This window comes from Sinohyriopsis cumingii, chromosome 1, assembly GCF_028554795.1.
Source record: "Sinohyriopsis cumingii isolate HCF-2022 chromosome 1, ASM2855479v2, whole genome shotgun sequence".
Lineage (NCBI taxonomy): Eukaryota > Metazoa > Mollusca > Bivalvia > Unionida > Unionidae > Sinohyriopsis > Sinohyriopsis cumingii.
The window spans coordinates 99,650,566-99,669,639 of record NC_142961.1 but is presented as its reverse complement, the minus strand read 5'-3'; the positions used below and the strand labels follow the sequence as shown (position 1 = coordinate 99,669,639).

The window sequence follows — 19,074 nt, the reverse complement described above, 5'->3', positions numbered from 1 at the left end:
TTATGAGGGATAGTCTAAGTCTCATCATTTTGTATTAATGCCATTTATGAGGTATAGTCTAAGTACAATCATTTTGTATTAATGTCATTTGTGAGGGATAGTCTCAGTACAATCATTTTGTATTAATGCCATTAGTGAGGGATAGTCTAAGTACAATCATTTTGTATTAATGCCATTTGTGAGGGATAGTCTAAGTACAATCATTTTGTATTAATGCCATTTGTGAGGGATAGTCTCAGTACAATCATTTTGTATTAATGCCATTAGTGAGGGATAGTCTAAGTACAATCATTTTGTATTAATCCCATTTGTGAGGGATAGTCTAAGTACAATCATTTTGTATTAATGCCATTTGTGAGGCATAGTCTAAGTCTCATCATTTTGTATTAATGCCTTTTGTGAGGGATAGTCTAAGTACAATCATTTTGTATTAATGCCATTTGTGAGGGATAGTCTAAGTCCAATCATTTTATATTAATGCCTTTCTGAGGGATAGTCTTAAGTCTAATAATTTTGTATTAATGTTTTTCCGAGGGATTGTCTATGTTCAATAATTTTGCATTAATGCCTTTTATGAGGGATAGTCTAACAATAATCATTCTGCATTAATGCCTTTTCTGAGGGTTAGGATAAATCCATTCATTTTGCATTAATGCCTTTTGTGAGGGATAGTCTTAAGTCAATTGATTTTGTAGTAATGCCTTTACTGAGGGATAGTCTTAGTACAATCATTTTGCATTAATGACTTTTATGAGGCATAGTCTAACAATAATCATTCTGCATTAATGCCTTTTCTGAGGGTTAGGATAAATCCATTCATTTTGTTTTAATGCCATTTGTGAGGGACAGTCTAAGTCTAATCATTTTGTATTAATGCCATTTGTGTGGGATAGTCTAAGTGTAATTATTTTCTAGTAATGCCTTTACTGAGGGATAGTCTAAGTCCAATCATTTTGCATTAATGCCTTTTATGACGGATAGTCTGAGTCTCATCATTTTGTATTAATGCCATTTGTGAGGGATAGTCTAAGTACAATCATTTTGTATTAATGCCATTAGTGAGGGATAGTCTAAGTACAATCATTTTGTATTAATGCCATTTGTGAGGGATAGTCTAAGTACAATGATTTTTTATTAATGCCATTTGTGAGGGATAGTCTAAGTCTCATCATTTTGCATTAATGCCTTTTATGAGGGATAGTCTAAGTCTAATTATTTTCTAGTAATGCCTTTACTGAGGGATAGTCTAAGTCCAATCATTTTGCATTAATGCCTTTTATGAGGGATAGTCTAAGTCTCATGATTTTGTATTAATGCCTTTTGTGAGGGATAGTCTAAGTACAATCATTTTGTATTAATGCCATTTGTGAGGGATAGTCTAAGTCTCATCATTTTGCATTAATGCCGTCTATGAGGGATAGTCTAAGTCTAATTATTTTCTAGCAATGCCTTTACTGAGGGATAGTCTAAGTCCAATCATTTTGCATTAATGCCTTTTATGAGGGATAGTCTAAGTCTCATCATTTTGTATTAATGCATTTTGTGAGGGATAGTCTAAGTCTCATCATTTTGTATTAATGCCTTTTGTGAGGGATAGTCTAAGTACAATCATTTTGTATTAATGCCATTTGTGAGGGATAGTCTAAGTACAATCATTTTGTATTAATGCCATTTGTGAGGGATAATCTAAGTCTCATCATTTTGTATTAATGCCATTTGTGAGGGATAGTCTAAGTACAATCATTTTGTATAAATGCCATTTGTGAGGTATAGTCTAAGTACAATCATTTTGTATTAATGCCATTTGTGAGGGTTAGGCTCAGTCTAATTATTTTGTAGTAATGCCTTTACTGAGGGATAGTCTAAGTCCAATGATTTTGCATTAATGCCTTTTATGAGGGATAGTCTAAGTCTCATCATTTTGTATTAATGCCTTTTGTGAGGGATAGTCTAAGTACAATCATTTTGTATTAATGCCTTTTGTGAGGGATAGTCTAAGTACAATCATTTTGTATTAATGCCATTTGTGAGGGATAGTCTAAGTACAATCATTTTGTATTAATGCCATTTGTGAGGGATAGTCTAAGTACAATCATTTTGTATTAATGCCATTTGTGAGGGATAGTCTAAGTACAATCATTTTGTATTAATGCCATTAGTGACTGATAGTCTAAGTACAATCATTTTGTATTAATGCCATTTGTGAGGGATAGTCTAAGTACAATCATTTTGTATTAATGCCTTTTGTGAGGGATAGTCTAAGTCTCATCATTTTGTATTAATGCCATTTGTGAGGGATAGTCTAAGTCTAATTATTTTGTAGTAATGCCTTTACTGAGGGATAGTCTAAGTCCAATCATTTTGCATTAATGCCTTTTATGAGGGATAGTCTAAGTCTCATCATTTTGTATTAATGCCTTTTGTGAGGGATAGTCTAAGTACAATCATTTTGTATTAATGCCATTTGTGAGGGATAGTCTAAGTCCAATCATTTTGCATTAATGCCTTTTATGAGGGATAGTCTAAGTCTCATCATTTTGTATTAATGCCTTTTGTGAGGGATAGTCTAAGTACAATCATTTTGTATTAATGCCATTTGTGAGGGATAGTCTAAGTCCAATCATTTTGCATTAATGCCTTTTATGAGGGATAGTCTAAGTCTCATCATTTTGTATTAATGCCTTTTGTGAGGGATAGTCTAAGTACAATCATTTTGTATTAATGCCATTTGTGAGGGATAGTCTTAAGTCTAATCATTTTGTATTAATACCATTTGTGAGGGATAGTCTAAGTCCAATCATTTTGCTTTAATGCCTTTTATGAGGGATAGTCTAAGTCTCATCATTTTGTAGTAATGCCTTTACTGAGGGATAGTCTAAGTCTAATTATTTTGTATTAATGCCTTTACTGAGGGATAGTCTAAGTCTAATTATTTTGTAGTAATGCCTTTACTGAGGGATAGTCTAAGTCCAATCATTTTGCATTAAGGCCTTTTATGAGGGATAGTCTAAGTCTCATCATTTTGTAGTAATGCCTTTACTGAGGGATAGTCTAAGTCTAATTATTTTGTAGTAATGCCTTTACTGAGGGATAGTCTAAGTCCAATCATTTTGCATTAATGCCTTTTATGAGGGATAGTCTAAGTACAATCATTTTGTAGTAATGCCTTTACTGAGGGATAGTCTAAGTCCAATCATTTTGCATTAATGCCTTTTATGAGGGATAGTCTAAGTCTCATCATTTTGTATTAATGCCATTTATGAGGGATAGTCTAAGTACAATCAGTTTGTATTAATGCCCTTACTGAGGGATAGTCTAAGTCCAATCATTTTGCATTAATGCCTTTTATGAGGGATAGTCTAAGTCTAATTATTTTGTAGTAATGCCTTTACTGAGGGATAGTCTAAGTCCAATCATTTTGCATTAATGCCTTTTATGAGGGATAGTCTAAGTACGATCATTTTGTATTAATGCCTTTACTGAGGGATAGTCTAAGTCCAATCATTTTGCATTAATGCCTTTTGTGAGGGATAGTCTAAGTCTCATCATTTTGTATTAATGCCATTTATGAGGGATAGTCTAAGTACAATCATTTTGTATTAATGTCATTTGTGAGGGATAGTCTCAGTACAATCATTTTGTATTAATGCCATTAGTGAGGGATAGTGTAAGTACAATCATTTTGTATTAATGCCATTTGTGAGGGATAGTCTAAGTACAATCATGTTGTATTAATGCCATTTGTGAGGGATAGTCTCAGTACAATCATTTTGTATTAATGCCATTAGTGAGGGATAGTCTAAGTATAATCATTTTGTATTAATGCCATTTGTGAGGGATAGTCTAAGTCCAATCATTTTGCATTAATGCCTTTTATGAGGGATAGTCGAAGTACAATCATTTTGTATTAGTGCCATTTGTGAGGGATAGTCTCAGTACAATCATTTTGTATTAATGCCATTAGTGAGGGATAGTCTAAGTATAATCATTTTGTATTAATGCCATTTGTGAGGGATAGTCTAAGTCCAATCATTTTGCATTAATGCCTTTTATGAGGGATAGTCTAAGTCCAATCATTTTGCATTAATGCCTTTTGTGAGGGATAGTCTTAGTCTCATCATTTTGTATTAATGCCTTTTGTGAGGGATAGTCTAGGTACAATCACTTTGTATTAATGCCATTTGTGAGGGATAGTCTAAGTACAATCATTTTACATTAATGCCTTTTGTGAGGGACAGTCTAAGTCTCATCATTTTGTATTAATGCGTTTTGTGAGGGATAGTCTAAGTACAATCATTTTGTATTAATGCCATTTGTGAGGGATAGTCTAAGTACAATCATTTTCTATTAATGCCTTTTGTGAGGGATAGTCTAAGTCTCATCATTTTGTAGTAATGCCTTTACTGAGGGATAGTCTAAGTACAATCATTTTGTATTAATGCCATTTGTGAGGGATAGTCTAAGTACAATCATTTTGTATTAATGCCGTTTGTGAGGGATAGTCTAAGTCTCATCATTTTGTATTAATGCCTTTTGTTAGGGATAGTCTAAGTACAATCATTTTGTATTAATGCCATTTGTGAGGGATAGTCTAAGTACAATCATTTTCTATTAATGCCTTTTGTGAGGGATAGTCTAAGTCTCATCATTTTGTATTAATGCCTTTTGTGAGGGATAGTCTAAGTACAATCATTTTGTATTAATGCCATTTGTGAGGGATAGTCTAAGTACAATCATTTTGTATTAATGCCATTAGTGAGTGATAGTCCAAGTACAATCATTTTGTATTATGCCATTTGTGAGGGATAGTCTAAGTACAATCATTTTGTATTAATGCCATTTGTGAGGGATAGTCTAAGTACAATCATTTTGTATTAATGCCATTTGTGAGGGATAGTCTAAGTACAATCATTTTGTATTAATGCCATTAGTGAGTGATAGTCCAAGTCCAATCATTTTGCATTAATGCCTTTTGTGAGGGATAGTCTAAGTACAATCATTTTGTATTAATGCCATTTGTGAGGGATAGTCTAAGTACAATCATTTTGTATTAATGCCATTTGTGAGGGATAGTCTTAAGTCTAATCATTTTGTATTAATGCCATTTGTGAGGGATAGTCTATGTCTAAATATTTTCTAGTAATGCCTTTACTGAGGGATAGTCTAAGTCCAATCATTTTGCATTAATGCCTTTTATGAGGGATAGTCTAAGTCTCATCATTTTGTATTAATGCCTTTTGTGAGGGATAGTCTAAGGATAATCATTTTGTATTAATGCCATTAGTGAGGGATAGTCTATTTCAATCATTTTGTATTAATGCCATTTGTGATTGATAGTCTAAGTACAATCATTTTGTTGTTGTTGTTGTTGTTCTAGGGTTTAACGCCATGTTTCAGCACAAGCTGGGCTATACATGGCGGCCAGTATAACTGGTGGAGGAAGAACCCTGGAAAATCCAGGGAAGAACCACCGACCCACGAGAAGCTACTGGCAGGCTTTCCCACGTACCCACGCTAGCCGAGCCTTGGACTCGAACCCACGCAGACAGAGGTGAGATGGTAGTGATCCGGAACGGTGAGCGCTTTAGACCACTCGGCCACTCGGGGCCCTGCAATCATTTTGTATTAATGCCATTTGTGAGGGTTAGGCTAAGTCTAATTATTTTGTAGTAATGCCTTTACTGAGGGATAGTCTAAGTCTCATCATTTTGTATTAATGCCTTTTGTGAGGGATAGTCTAAGTACAATCATTTTGTATGAATGCCATTTGTGAGGGATAGTCTAAGTACAATCATTTTGTATTAATGCCATTTGTGAGGGATAGTCTTAAGTCTAATCATTTTGTGTTAATGCCATTTGTTAGGGATAGTCTAAGTACAATCATTTTGTATTAATGCCATTAGTGAGGGATAGTCTAAGTACAATCATTTTGTATTAATGCCATTTGTGAGGGGTAGTCTAAGTACAATCATTTTGTATTAATGCCATTAGTGAGGGATAGTCTAAGTACAATCATTTTGTATTAATGCCATTTGTGAGGGGTAGTCTAAGTACAATCATTTTGTATTAATGCCTTTTATGAGGGATAGTCTAAGTACAATCATTTTGTATTAATGCCATTTGTGAGGGATAGTCTAAGTACAATCATTTTGTATTAATGCCATTAGTGAGGGATAGTCTAAGTACAATCATTTTGTATTAATGCCATCTGTGAGGGATAGTCTAAGTCTAATCATTTTGTATTAATGCCATTTGTGAGGGATAGTCTAAGTACAATCATTGTGTATTAATGTCATTTGTGAGGGATAGTCTAAGTCTAATCATTTTGAATTAATGCCATTTGTGAGGGATAGTCTTTAGTCTAATTATTTTGTAGTAATGCCTTTACTGAGGGATAGTCTAAGTCCAATCATTTTGCATTAATGCCTTTTATGAAGGATAGTCTAAGTACAATCATTTTGTAGTAATGCCTTTACAGAGGGATAGTCTAAGTCCAATCATTTTGCATTAATGCCTTTTATGAGGGGTAGTCTAAATCTCATCATTTTGTATTAATGCCTTTTGTGAGGGATAGTCTAAGTACAATCAGTTTGTATTAATGCCTTTTGTGAGGGATAGTCTAAGTACAATCATTTTGTATTAATGCCATTTGGGAGTGATAGTCTAAGTCTAATCATCTTGTATTAATGCCTTTTGTGAGGGATAGTCTAAGAACAATCATTGTGCAATAATGCCTTTTCTGAGGGTTAGGCTAAGTCCAATCATTTTGTATTAATGTCATTTGTGAGGGATAATCTAAGTCTCATCATTTTGTATTAATGCCTTTTGTGAGGGATAGTCTAAAAACAATCATTTTGCAATAATTCCTTTTGTTAGGAATTGTCTAAGTCCAATCATTTTGTAATAATTCCTTTTGTTAGGGATAGTCTTTAGTCTAATCATTTTGCATTAATGCCTTTTGTGAGAGATAGTCTAAGTCGAATCATCTTTTATTAATGCCTTTTCTGAGGGACAGTCTAAGTCTAATCATTTTGTATTAATGCCTTTTGTGAGGGATAGTCTTTAGTCTATTCATTTTGTATGAATGCCTTTTGTTAGGGATAGTCTAAGTCCAATCATTTTGTATTAATGCCATTTGTGAGGGATGGTCTAAGAACAATCATTTTGCATTAATGCCTTTTGTGAGGGATGATCTAAGAACAATCATTTAGCAATAATGCCTTTTCTGAGGGTTAGGCTACGTCCAATCATTTTGCATTAATGCCTTTTCTGAGGGATGGTCTTTGTCAATCATTTTGTATTAATGCCTTTTGTGAAGGATAGTCTAAATCTAATCATTTTGTATTAATGCCTTTTGTGAGGGATATTCTAAGTCTAATCATTTTGCATTAATGCCTTTTGTTAGAGATAGTCTTAAAATCTGATCATTTTGTATTAATGCCTTTTGTAAGGGATAGTCTTAAGTCTGATCATTTTGTATTAGTGCCTTTTGTGAGGGATGATCTAAAGTCTGATCATTTTACATTAATGCCTTTAGTAAGGGATGGTCTAAGTCCAATCATTTTGTATCAATTCCTTTTGCAAGGGATAGTCTTAAGTCCAATCATTTTGCATTAATGCCTTTGTTAGGGATAGTAAGTCTAATCATTTTGTATTAATGCCTTTTGTAAGGGATGGTCTAAGTCTAATCATTATGCATTAATGCCTTTAGTAAGGGATAGACTAAGTCCAATCATTTTGCATTAATGCCTTTTGTGAGCGATGGTCTAAGTCCATTCATTATTTGTTAATGCCTTTTGTTAGGGATAGTAAGTCTAATCATTTTGTATTAATGCCTTTAGTAAGGGATAGACTAAGTCCAATCATTTTGCATTAATGCCTTTTGTGAGGGATGGTCTAAGTCCAATCATTATGTGTTAATGCTTTTTGTTAGGGATAGTAAGTCGAATCATTATGCATTAATGCCTTTAGTAAGGGATAGACTAAGTCCAATCATTTTGCATTAATGCCTTTTGTGAGGGATGGTCTAAGTCCAATCATTATGTATTAATGTCTTTTGTTAGGATAGTAAGTCTAATCATTTTGTATTAATGCCTTTTGTAAGGGATGGTCTAAGTCTAATCATTATGGATTAATGCCTTTAGTAAGGGTTGACCAAGTCCAATCACTTTGCATTAATGCCTTTTGTGAGGGATGGTCTAAGTCCAATCATTATGTGTTAATGCCTTTTGTTAGGGATAGTAAGTCTAATCATTTTGTATTAATGCCTTTTGTGAGGGATGGTCTAAGTCTCATCATTTTGTATTAATGCCATTTGTGAGGGATAGTCTAAGTACAATCATTTTGTATAAATGCCATTTGTGAGGTATAGTCTAAGTACAATCATTTTGTATTAATGCCATTTGTGAGGGTTAGGCTCAGTCTAATTATTTTGTAGTAATGCCTTTACTGAGGGATAGTCTAAGTCCAATGATTTTGCATTAATGCCTTTTATGAGGGATAGTCTAAGTCTCATCATTTTGTATTAATGCCTTTTGTGAGGGATAGTCTAAGTACAATCATTTTGTATTAATGCCTTTTGTGAGGGATAGTCTAAGTACAATCATTTTGTATTAATGCCATTTGTGAGGGATAGTCTAAGTACAATCATTTTGTATTAATGCCATTTGTGAGGGATAGTCTAAGTACAATCATTTTGTATTAATGTCATTTGTGAGGGATAGTCTAAGTACAATCATTTTGTATTAATGCCATTAGTGACTGATAGTCTAAGTACAATCATTTTGTATTAATGCCATTTGTGAGGGATAGTCTAAGTACAATCATTTTGTATTAATGCCTTTTGTGAGGGATAGTCTAAGTCTCATCATTTTGTATTAATGCCATTTGTGAGGGATAGTCTAAGTCTAATTATTTTGTAGTAATGCCTTTACTGAGGGATAGTCTAAGTCCAATCATTTTGCATTAATGCCTTTTATGAGGGATAGTCTAAGTCTCATCATTTTGTATTAATGCCTTTTGTGAGGGATAGTCTAAGTACAATCATTTTGTATTAATGCCATTTGTGAGGGATAGTCTAAGTCCAATCATTTTGCATTAATGCCTTTTATGAGGGATAGTCTAAGTCTCATCATTTTGTATTAATGCCTTTTGTGAGGGATAGTCTAAGTACAATCATTTTGTATTAATGCCATTTGTGAGGGATAGTCTTAAGTCTAATCATTTTGTATTAATACCATTTGTGAGGGATAGTCTAAGTCCAATCATTTTGCTTTAATGCCTTTTATGAGGGATAGTCTAAGTCTCATCATTTTGTAGTAATGCCTTTACTGAGGGATAGTCTAAGTCTAATTATTTTGTATTAATGCCTTTACTGAGGGATAGTCTATGTCTAATTATTTTGTAGTAATGCCTTTACTGAGGGATAGTCTAAGTCCAATCATTTTGCATTAAGGCCTTTTATGAGGGATAGTCTAAGTCTCATCATTTTGTAGTAATGCCTTTACTGAGGGATAGTCTAAGTCTAATTATTTTGTAGTAATGCCTTTACTGAGGGATAGTCTAAGTCCAATCATTTTGCATTAATGCCTTTTATGAGGGATAGTCTAAGTACAATCATTTTGTAGTAATGCCTTTACTGAGGGATAGTCTAAGTCCAATCATTTTGCATTAATGCCTTTTATGAGGGATAGTCTAAGTCTCATCATTTTGTATTAATGCCATTTATGAGGGATAGTCTAAGTACAATCAGTTTGTATTAATGCCCTTACTGAGGGATAGTCTAAGTCCAATCATTTTGCATTAATGCCTTTTATGAGGGATAGTCTAAGTCTAATTATTTTGTAGTAATGCCTTTACTGAGGGATAGTCTAAGTCCAATCATTTTGCATTAATGCCTTTTATGAGGGATAGTCTAAGTACAATCATTTTGTATTAATGCTTTTACTGAGGGATAGTCTAAGTCCAATCATTTTGCATTAATGCCTTTTGTGAGGGATAGTCTAAGTCTCATCATTTTGTATTAATGCCATTTATGAGGGATAGTCTAAGTACAATCATTTTGTATTAATGTCATTTGTGAGGGATAGTCTCAGTACAATCATTTTGTATTAATGCCATTAGTGAGGGATAGTGTAAGTACAATCATTTTGTATTAATGCCATTTGTGAGGGATAGTCTAAGTACAATCATTTTGTATTAATGCCATTTGTGAGGGATAGTCTCAGTACAATCATTTTGTATTAATGCCATTAGTGAGGGATAGTCTAAGTATAATCATTTTGTATTAATGCCATTTGTGAGGGATAGTCTAAGTCCAATCATTTTGCATTAATGCCTTTTATGAGGGATAGTCTAAGTACAATCATTTTGTATTAATGCCATTTGTGAGGGATAGTCTCAGTACAATCATTTTGTATTAATGCCATTAGTGAGGGATAGTCTAAGTATAATCATTTTGTATTAATGCCATTTGTGAGGGATAGTCTAAGTCCAATCATTTTGCATTAATGCCTTTTATGAGGGATAGTCTAAGTCCAATCATTTTGCATTAATGCCTTTTGTGAGGGATAGTCTAAGTCTCATCATTTTGTATTAATGCCTTTTGTGAGGGATAGTCTAGGTACAATCACTTTGTATTAATGCCATTTGTGAGGGATAGTCTAAGTACAATCATTTTACATTAATGCCTTTTGTGAGGGACAGTCTAAGTCTCATCATTTTGTATTAATGCGTTTTGTGAGGGATAGTCTAAGTACAATCATTTTGTATTAATGCCATTTGTGAGGTATAGTCTAAGTACAATCATTTTCTATTAATGCCTTTTGTGAGGGATAGTCTAAGTCTCATCATTTTGTAGTAATGCCTTTACTGAGGGATAGTCTAAGTACAATCATTTTGTATTAATGCCATTTGTGAGGGATAGTCTAAGTACAATCATTTTGTATTAATGCCATTTGTGAGGGATAGTCTAAGTCTCATCATTTTGTATTAATGCCTTTTGTGAGGGATAGTCTAAGTACAATCATTTTGTATTAATGCCATTTGTGAGGGATAGTCTAAGTACAATCATTTTCTATTAATGCCTTTTGTGAGGGATAGTCTAAGTCTCATCATTTTGTATTAATGCCTTTTGTGAGGGATAGTCTAAGTACAATCATTTTGTATTATGCCATTTGTGAGGGATAGTCTAAGTACAATCATTTTGTATTAATGCCATTAGTGAGTGATAGTCCAAGTACAATCATTTTGTATTATGCCATTTGTGAGGGATAGTCTAAGTACAATCATTTTGTATTAATGCCATTTGTGAGGGATAGTCTAAGTACAATCATTTTGTATTAATGCCATTTGTGAGGGATAGTCTAAGTACAATCATTTTGTATTAATGCCATTAGTGAGTGATAGTCCAAGTCCAATCATTTTGCATTAATGCCTTTTGTGAGGGATAGTCTAAGTACAATCATTTTGTATTAATGCCATTTGTGAGGGATAGTCTAAGTACAATCATTTTGTATTAATGCCATTTGTGAGGGATAGTCTTAAGTCTAATCATTTTGTATTAATGCCATTTGTGAGGGATAGTCTATGTCTAAATATTTTCTAGTAATGCCTTTACTGAGGGATAGTCTAAGTCCAATCATTTTGCATTAATGCCTTTTATGAGGGATAGTCTAAGTCTCATCATTTTGTATTAATGCCTTTTGTGAGGGATAGTCTAAGGATAATCATTTTGTATTAATGCCATTAGTGAGGGATAGTCTAAGTACAATCATTTTGTATTAATGCCATTTGTGATTGATAGTCTAAGTACAATCATTTTGTTGTTGTTGTTGTTGTTCTAGGGTTTAACGCCATGTTTCAGCACAAGCTGGGCTATACATGGCGGCCAGTATAACTGGTGGAGGAAGAACCCTGGAAAATCCAGGGAAGAACCACCGACCCACGAGAAGCTACTGGCAGGCTTTCCCACGTACCCACGCTAGCCGAGCCTTGGACTCGAACCCACGCAGACAGAGGTGAGATGGTAGTGATCCGGAACGGTGAGCGCTTTAGACCACTCGGCCACTCGGGGCCCTGCAATCATTTTGTATTAATGCCATTTGTGAGGGTTAGGCTAAGTCTAATTATTTTGTAGTAATGCCTTTACTGAGGGATAGTCTAAGTCTCATCATTTTGTATTAATGCCTTTTGTGAGGGATAGTCTAAGTACAATCATTTTGTATGAATGCCATTTGTGAGGGATAGTCTAAGTACAATCATTTTGTATTAATGCCATTTGTGAGGGATAGTCTTAAGTCTAATCATTTTGTGTTAATGCCATTTGTTAGGGATAGTCTAAGTACAATCATTTTGTATTAATGCCATTAGTGAGGGATAGTCTAAGTACAATCATTTTGTATTAATGCCATTTGTGAGGGGTAGTCTAAGTACAATCATTTTGTATTAATGCCATTAGTGAGGGATAGTCTAAGTACAATCATTTTGTATTAATGCCATTTGTGAGGGGTAGTCTAAGTACAATCATTTTGTATTAATGCCTTTTATGAGGGATAGTCTAAGTACAATCATTTTGTATTAATGCCATTTGTGAGGGATAGTCTAAGTACAATCATTTTGTATTAATGCCATTAGTGAGGGATAGTCTAAGTACAATCATTTTGTATTAATGCCATCTGTGAGGGATAGTCTAAGTCTAATCATTTTGTATTAATGCCATTTGTGAGGGATAGTCTAAGTACAATCATTGTGTATTAATGTCATTTGTGAGGGATAGTCTAAGTCTAATCATTTTGAATTAATGCCATTTGTGAGGGATAGTCTTTAGTCTAATTATTTTGTAGTAATGCCTTTACTGAGGGATAGTCTAAGTCCAATCATTTTGCATTAATGCCTTTTATGAAGGATAGTCTAAGTACAATCATTTTGTAGTAATGCCTTTACAGAGGGATAGTCTAAGTCCAATCATTTTGCATTAATGCCTTTTATGAGGGGTAGTCTAAATCTCATCATTTTGTATTAATGCCTTTTGTGAGGGATAGTCTAAGTACAATCAGTTTGTATTAATGCCTTTTGTGAGGGATAGTCTAAGTACAATCATTTTGTATTAATGCCATTTGGGAGTGATAGTCTAAGTCTAATCATCTTGTATTAATGCCTTTTGTGAGGGATAGTCTAAGAACAATCATTGTGCAATAATGCCTTTTCTGAGGGTTAGGCTAAGTCCAATCATTTTGTATTAATGTCATTTGTGAGGGATAATCTAAGTCTCATCATTTTGTATTAATGCCTTTTGTGAGGGATAGTCTAAAAACAATCATTTTGCAATAATTCCTTTTGTTAGGAATAGTCTAAGTCCAATCATTTTGTAATAATTCCTTTTGTTAGGGATAGTCTTTAGTCTAATCATTTTGCATTAATGCCTTTTGTGAGAGATAGTCTAAGTCGAATCATCTTTTATTAATGCCTTTTCTGAGGGACAGTCTAAGTCTAATCATTTTGTATTAATGCCTTTTGTGAGGGATAGTCTTTAGTCTATTCATTTTGTATGAATGCCTTTTGTTAGGGATAGTCTAAGTCCAATCATTTTGTATTAATGCCATTTGTGAGGGATGGTCTAAGAACAATCATTTTGCATTAATGCCTTTTGTGAGGGATGATCTAAGAACAATCATTTAGCAATAATGCCTTTTCTGAGGGTTAGGCTACGTCCAATCATTTTGCATTAATGCCTTTTCTGAGGGATGGTCTTTGTCAATCATTTTGTATTAATGCCTTTTGTGAAGGATAGTCTAAATCTAATCATTTTGTATTAATGCCTTTTGTGAGGGATATTCTAAGTCTAATCATTTTGCATTAATGCCTTTTGTTAGAGATAGTCTTAAAATCTGATCATTTTGTATTAATGCCTTTTGTAAGGGATAGTCTTAAGTCTGATCATTTTGTATTAGTGCCTTTTGTGAGGGATGATCTAAAGTCTGATCATTTTACATTAATGCCTTTAGTAAGGGATGGTCTAAGTCCAATCATTTTGTATCAATTCCTTTTGCAAGGGATAGTCTTAAGTCCAATCATTTTGCATTAATGCCTTTGTTAGGGATAGTAAGTCTAATCATTTTGTATTAATGCCTTTTGTAAGGGATGGTCTAAGTCTAATCATTATGCATTAATGCCTTTAGTAAGGGATAGACTAAGTCCAATCATTTTGCATTAATGCCTTTTGTGAGCGATGGTCTAAGTCCATTCATTATTTGTTAATGCCTTTTGTTAGGGATAGTAAGTCTAATCATTTTGTATTAATGCCTTTAGTAAGGGATAGACTAAGTCCAATCATTTTGCATTAATGCCTTTTGTGAGGGATGGTCTAAGTCCAATCATTATGTGTTAATGCTTTTTGTTAGGGATAGTAAGTCGAATCATTATGCATTAATGCCTTTAGTAAGGGATAGACTAAGTCCAATCATTTTGCATTAATGCCTTTTGTGAGGGATGGTCTAAGTCCAATCATTATGTATTAATGTCTTTTGTTAGGATAGTAAGTCTAATCATTTTGTATTAATGCCTTTTGTAAGGGATGGTCTAAGTCTAATCATTATGGATTAATGCCTTTAGTAAGGGTTGACCAAGTCCAATCACTTTGCATTAATGCCTTTTGTGAGGGATGGTCTAAGTCCAATCATTATGTGTTAATGCCTTTTGTTAGGGATAGTAAGTCTAATCATTTTGTATTAATGCCTTTTGTGAGGGATGGTCTAAGTCTAATCATTTTGATTAATGCCTTTTGTGAGAGATAATCTAAGTCTAATCATTTTGTAGTAATGCCTTTTGTGAGGGATAGCCTAAGTCCAATAATTTTGCTTCAATGCCTTTTCTGAGGGATGGTCTATGTCCAATCATTTTGTATTAATGCCATTTGTGAGGGATGGTCTAAGTCTAATCATTTTGTATTAATGCCATTTGTGAGGGATGGTCTAAGTCTAATCATTTTGTATTTATGCCTTTTGTGAGGGATGGTCTAAGTCTAATCATTTTGTATTAATGCCATTTGTGAGGGATGGTCTAAGTCTAATCATTTTGCATTAATGCCTTTTGTGAGGGATGGTCTAAGTCTAATCATTTTGTATTGATGCCTTTTGTGAGGGATGGTCTAAGTCTAATCATTTTGTATTAATGCCTTTTGTTAGGGATAGTAAGTCTAATCATTTTGTATTAATGCCTTTGGGGCCCCGAGTGGCCGAATGTTCTAAAGCGTTTTCCGTTACGGATCACTGCCATCTCACCTCTGCCTGCGCCGGTTCGAGTCTCAGATTCAGCCAATGTAGGTATGTGAGAAAGCATGCCAGTAGCTTCTCGTGGGTCGGTGGTTCTTTCTGGGGTTTTCCCGGGTTCTTCCTCCACCATTAATACTGGCCGCCATATATAGCCTATCGTGTGCTGAAAAATGGCGTTAAACCCCACAACAACAACAGCAACAACATTAATGCCTTTAGTAAGATATAGACTAAGTCTAATCATTTTGTATTAATGCCTTTTGTGAGGGATAGTCTAAGTTTAATCATTTTGTATTAATGCCTTTTGCGAGGGATAGTCTAAGTCTAATCATACTGTTTTCAAATAAAAATAGAATATTTATGCCAGAAATTATATTACATTCTAGATGCCATCTGGACAAGAGAGAACAACCCCGAATTCTATAAGAATAAGGAACATGTGTTACTTGTGATGGAAAAATTGAATATTATCGCAAAACCAAGAATATATATTGAAGGCAGTGAAGAGTTCAAGGTTAGTTTAATGAGCCCTCCTTTTTTATGTGATATTTGCATTTGATGAATTTGTTGTAAACTAGTAAACTGTTAATCCCACTGTCTTGGTCCAGGTTAGAAGTTTAAATTTTCAATCTTTATCCAGGTCAGAACTTATAATTTTTAATTTCACTTTCTTGGTCAAGGTCGGATGTTTACATTTTCAGTTACACTTTCTTGGTCCTGGTCAAAAGTTTAAATTTTCAATCTTGGGCCAGGTTAAAACATTTAAATTAAGAGTGATTATAATGTGTGCCATTTACAACACTTGCATTCCACCTTTAACATCTTGGTCTGGGTCAAGGTTTAAATGTTCAACTGCATTGTCTTGGTCCAAGTCAAAAGTTTAAATTTTCAATTGCACTTTCTTCCTCCTGCCAAAAATGAATTTTTGATTACTCTGTCTTAGTCCAAGTAGAAAGACAAATTTTCAACCACACTTTCTTGGTTCAGGTCAAAAGATAAATCTTGTGCCTGGTCAAAACTTGGAAACTAACTAATGACAGTAATTAGAATGTGTGTCATATACAAACTTAGGCTCCATCTTGGTCTATGTCAGAAGTTTAAATGTTCAGTCAGGTCCAGGTCAAAAGTTTAATTTTCAATCACACTTTCTTTGTCGAGGTCAGAAGTAGAAATTTTCAGTTTTGTCCAAGTCAGAAGCTTCAATTTTTTATTGCACTTTGATCCTCTTGCCAGAAATTTAATATTTAATTGTACTTTCTTTGTTTAAGTCAAAAGTTTAAATTTTCAACCATACTTTCTTGGTCAAGGTCAACAGTTTAAATTTTCAACCATACCTTCTTGGTCAAGGTCAACAGTTTCACTTTTCAACCATACCTTCTTGGTCAAGGTCAACAGTTTAAATCTTGGTCCTGGATAAAACTTGGAAACTAAAACAGTTATTAGAATGTGTCCCATTTACATTACTTGCATTCCATCCTTGACATCCTGGTCTGGGTTAGAAGTTTAAATTTTCAATCACACTTTCTTGGACAATGTGAATAGTTTAAAGTTTAAATCACACTTTCTTGGTCCCGGTCAAAAGTTTAAATTTTCAGTTTTGGTCTACCACATTAGTTAACATGTTCAATGACAGTTTCTTGGTCCAAATCAAAACTTTGAGAATGAAACATCTGTGGAATAGATGCCATTTAAAATACTTGGGTGTCATCTTTAACATCTTGGTCCAAGTAAGAAGTTTGAATATTCAATCATATTTTGTTGGTCTGAGTGAAAAGTTTAAATGTTCAATCACATTTTCTTGATCCAGGTCAGAGGTTTAAATTTTTAATTACACTTTCTTGGTCCAACTCAAAAGTTTAAATTTTCATTCTCGGTCCAGGTAGAAACTTGGAAACCAAGACAGAATCATTAGACTGTATGCCTTGTACAATACTTGGGTTCCATCTTTGACATCTTGGTCTGGGTCTAAAGTTTAAATTTTGAATAAGACTTTCTTGGTCCAGAAGAAAAGTTTACATTTTCAGTTTTGGTCCAGGACAAAAGTTTAAGTTTTTACTCTTGGTCCAAGTCAGAACTTTAAAAATAAAACATCTGTGGAATTTGTGCCATTTATAATACTTGGGTTCCATCTTAACATATTGATTACAGTCAGAGGTTTAAATTTTCAATCATGGTCCAGATCAAAAGTTTAAATTTTCTTGGTCCTGCAAGAAATTTAAATATTTAATATATACATTCTTGGTCAAAGCCAAAGTTTAAATTTTCAAATCACACTTTCTTTGTCCAGGTCTAAGGTTTAAAATTTCAATCACACTTTCCTTTATGATTTCAATATTTCTAACTGTTTCATGATAATTTATAAAATAAACACCAACATGTAGAATGTGTGACCGGTTTCGCTTTAATGCTTCATCAAACTAAATTAAAACTGAATTCAATATCACTGCTTACGTCATTAAATATGTTGTTTCTAAGTGATCAATGAAATAAACAATATGACATAAACAAATGACGTAATAGCTTACATTTTTGACCTAATTATCTTATACTTTAACGAATAATTTACATGGAGGTGTGCATATACAGCAAAGTTTAATGATATCTTAATACATACAAATATATAAAACTGGATCTTAAAGATACATATATCTCTACTGATAACTATATATGAAATTTATGACTAAATAGACATAAACAGGTTTATCACATTTGTATTATGTATAATGCACACTTATTAATGATCTATAAAATAAATAAATGTAAAAAACACATATCTTGATATATTCTTGCCAAATGTTAAATAGTTTATCAGAACTCAATTTATATAACAAAAACTAATGGTGTGCATAATGCTTGCTATCAAGTATTTTATAAATAATTAATCATATTATATTGAGAATTAATTTAGAAATGCACTTTCATTTTTAAAGAATTAGTAAACTTATTTGTATGATATTAGATTATACTTTTACCAATTAAGTTTTCCTGCAAAGTAGAATAATATAAAAATATTCTTATCTAATTGTAAACAGGGGACATATTTCATAAAATAAAAAAAATAAAAAAATTAATGAATGTCATATAGTGTTTTTGAATTTAGACCATTTGGATATACCGTATAAGACAGCGAATCAAATAGGTTTCCTTTAGCAGACATTCCATTTCAGAATCAGCTTTAACAATAGTTTGGAATGACCAATCTTGCAAGGTATGGGAGATTTTGTTAAAATATGCGGCAACATGAGATGAAAATGATTGATCGATATAATTTTTTATATCTGATCCATGTTGGTTCATACATTTAGATATTTGTTGACTGGTTTGTCCAATATATTGAATGCCACAGTTTTTGCATGATACCAAATAAATAACATTTGATGTTGCACAGTTAGAATCACAACGCATATTAAAAGTTTCATTCATATTATTACTATTGAAAGAAGCATTTTCATTAATAAATGAACAGTGTGAACATCTAGGTCTATTACATTTAGTTGATGATCCTATTTTATATGATGTTTTTCTAATTTAGAATTAGTTAGGATTTTTAGTCCTTTTATAAGCAAGTGTGGGTTTGCTTTCGTGTAGTGATTTAACACTTGCTTTACATGATAAGTTTAATAAATCCCAATGTTTATTGACAATCTTACCTATAGTAGGCAAACTTGGATTATATTCAGTAACAAAAGGAATGATATCTTCATTTCTACTTTTGATTTTACAGTGTAAAGATTCAAGTTGTGTAAAAGAAGATACTTTTTGGAAAGAAGTATTAATGATGTCAATAGGGTAATTTCTATTTAAA

At 33.1% G+C, this 19,074-nt stretch overlaps 1 protein-coding gene across 1 annotated transcript in view; it reads left to right on the top strand.

Annotated features, from left to right (window-relative positions):
* Positions 1-19,074, top strand: part of LOC149807436 (uncharacterized) — a 203,936-nt gene that overhangs the window by 96,130 nt on the left and 88,732 nt on the right. Inside the window, exon 10 of the mRNA XM_089955710.1 lies at positions 15,656-15,783. Coding sequence (XP_089811836.1) covers positions 15,656-15,783 — 128 coding nt within the window. The remainder of the gene's footprint in view (positions 1-15,655; positions 15,784-19,074) is intronic.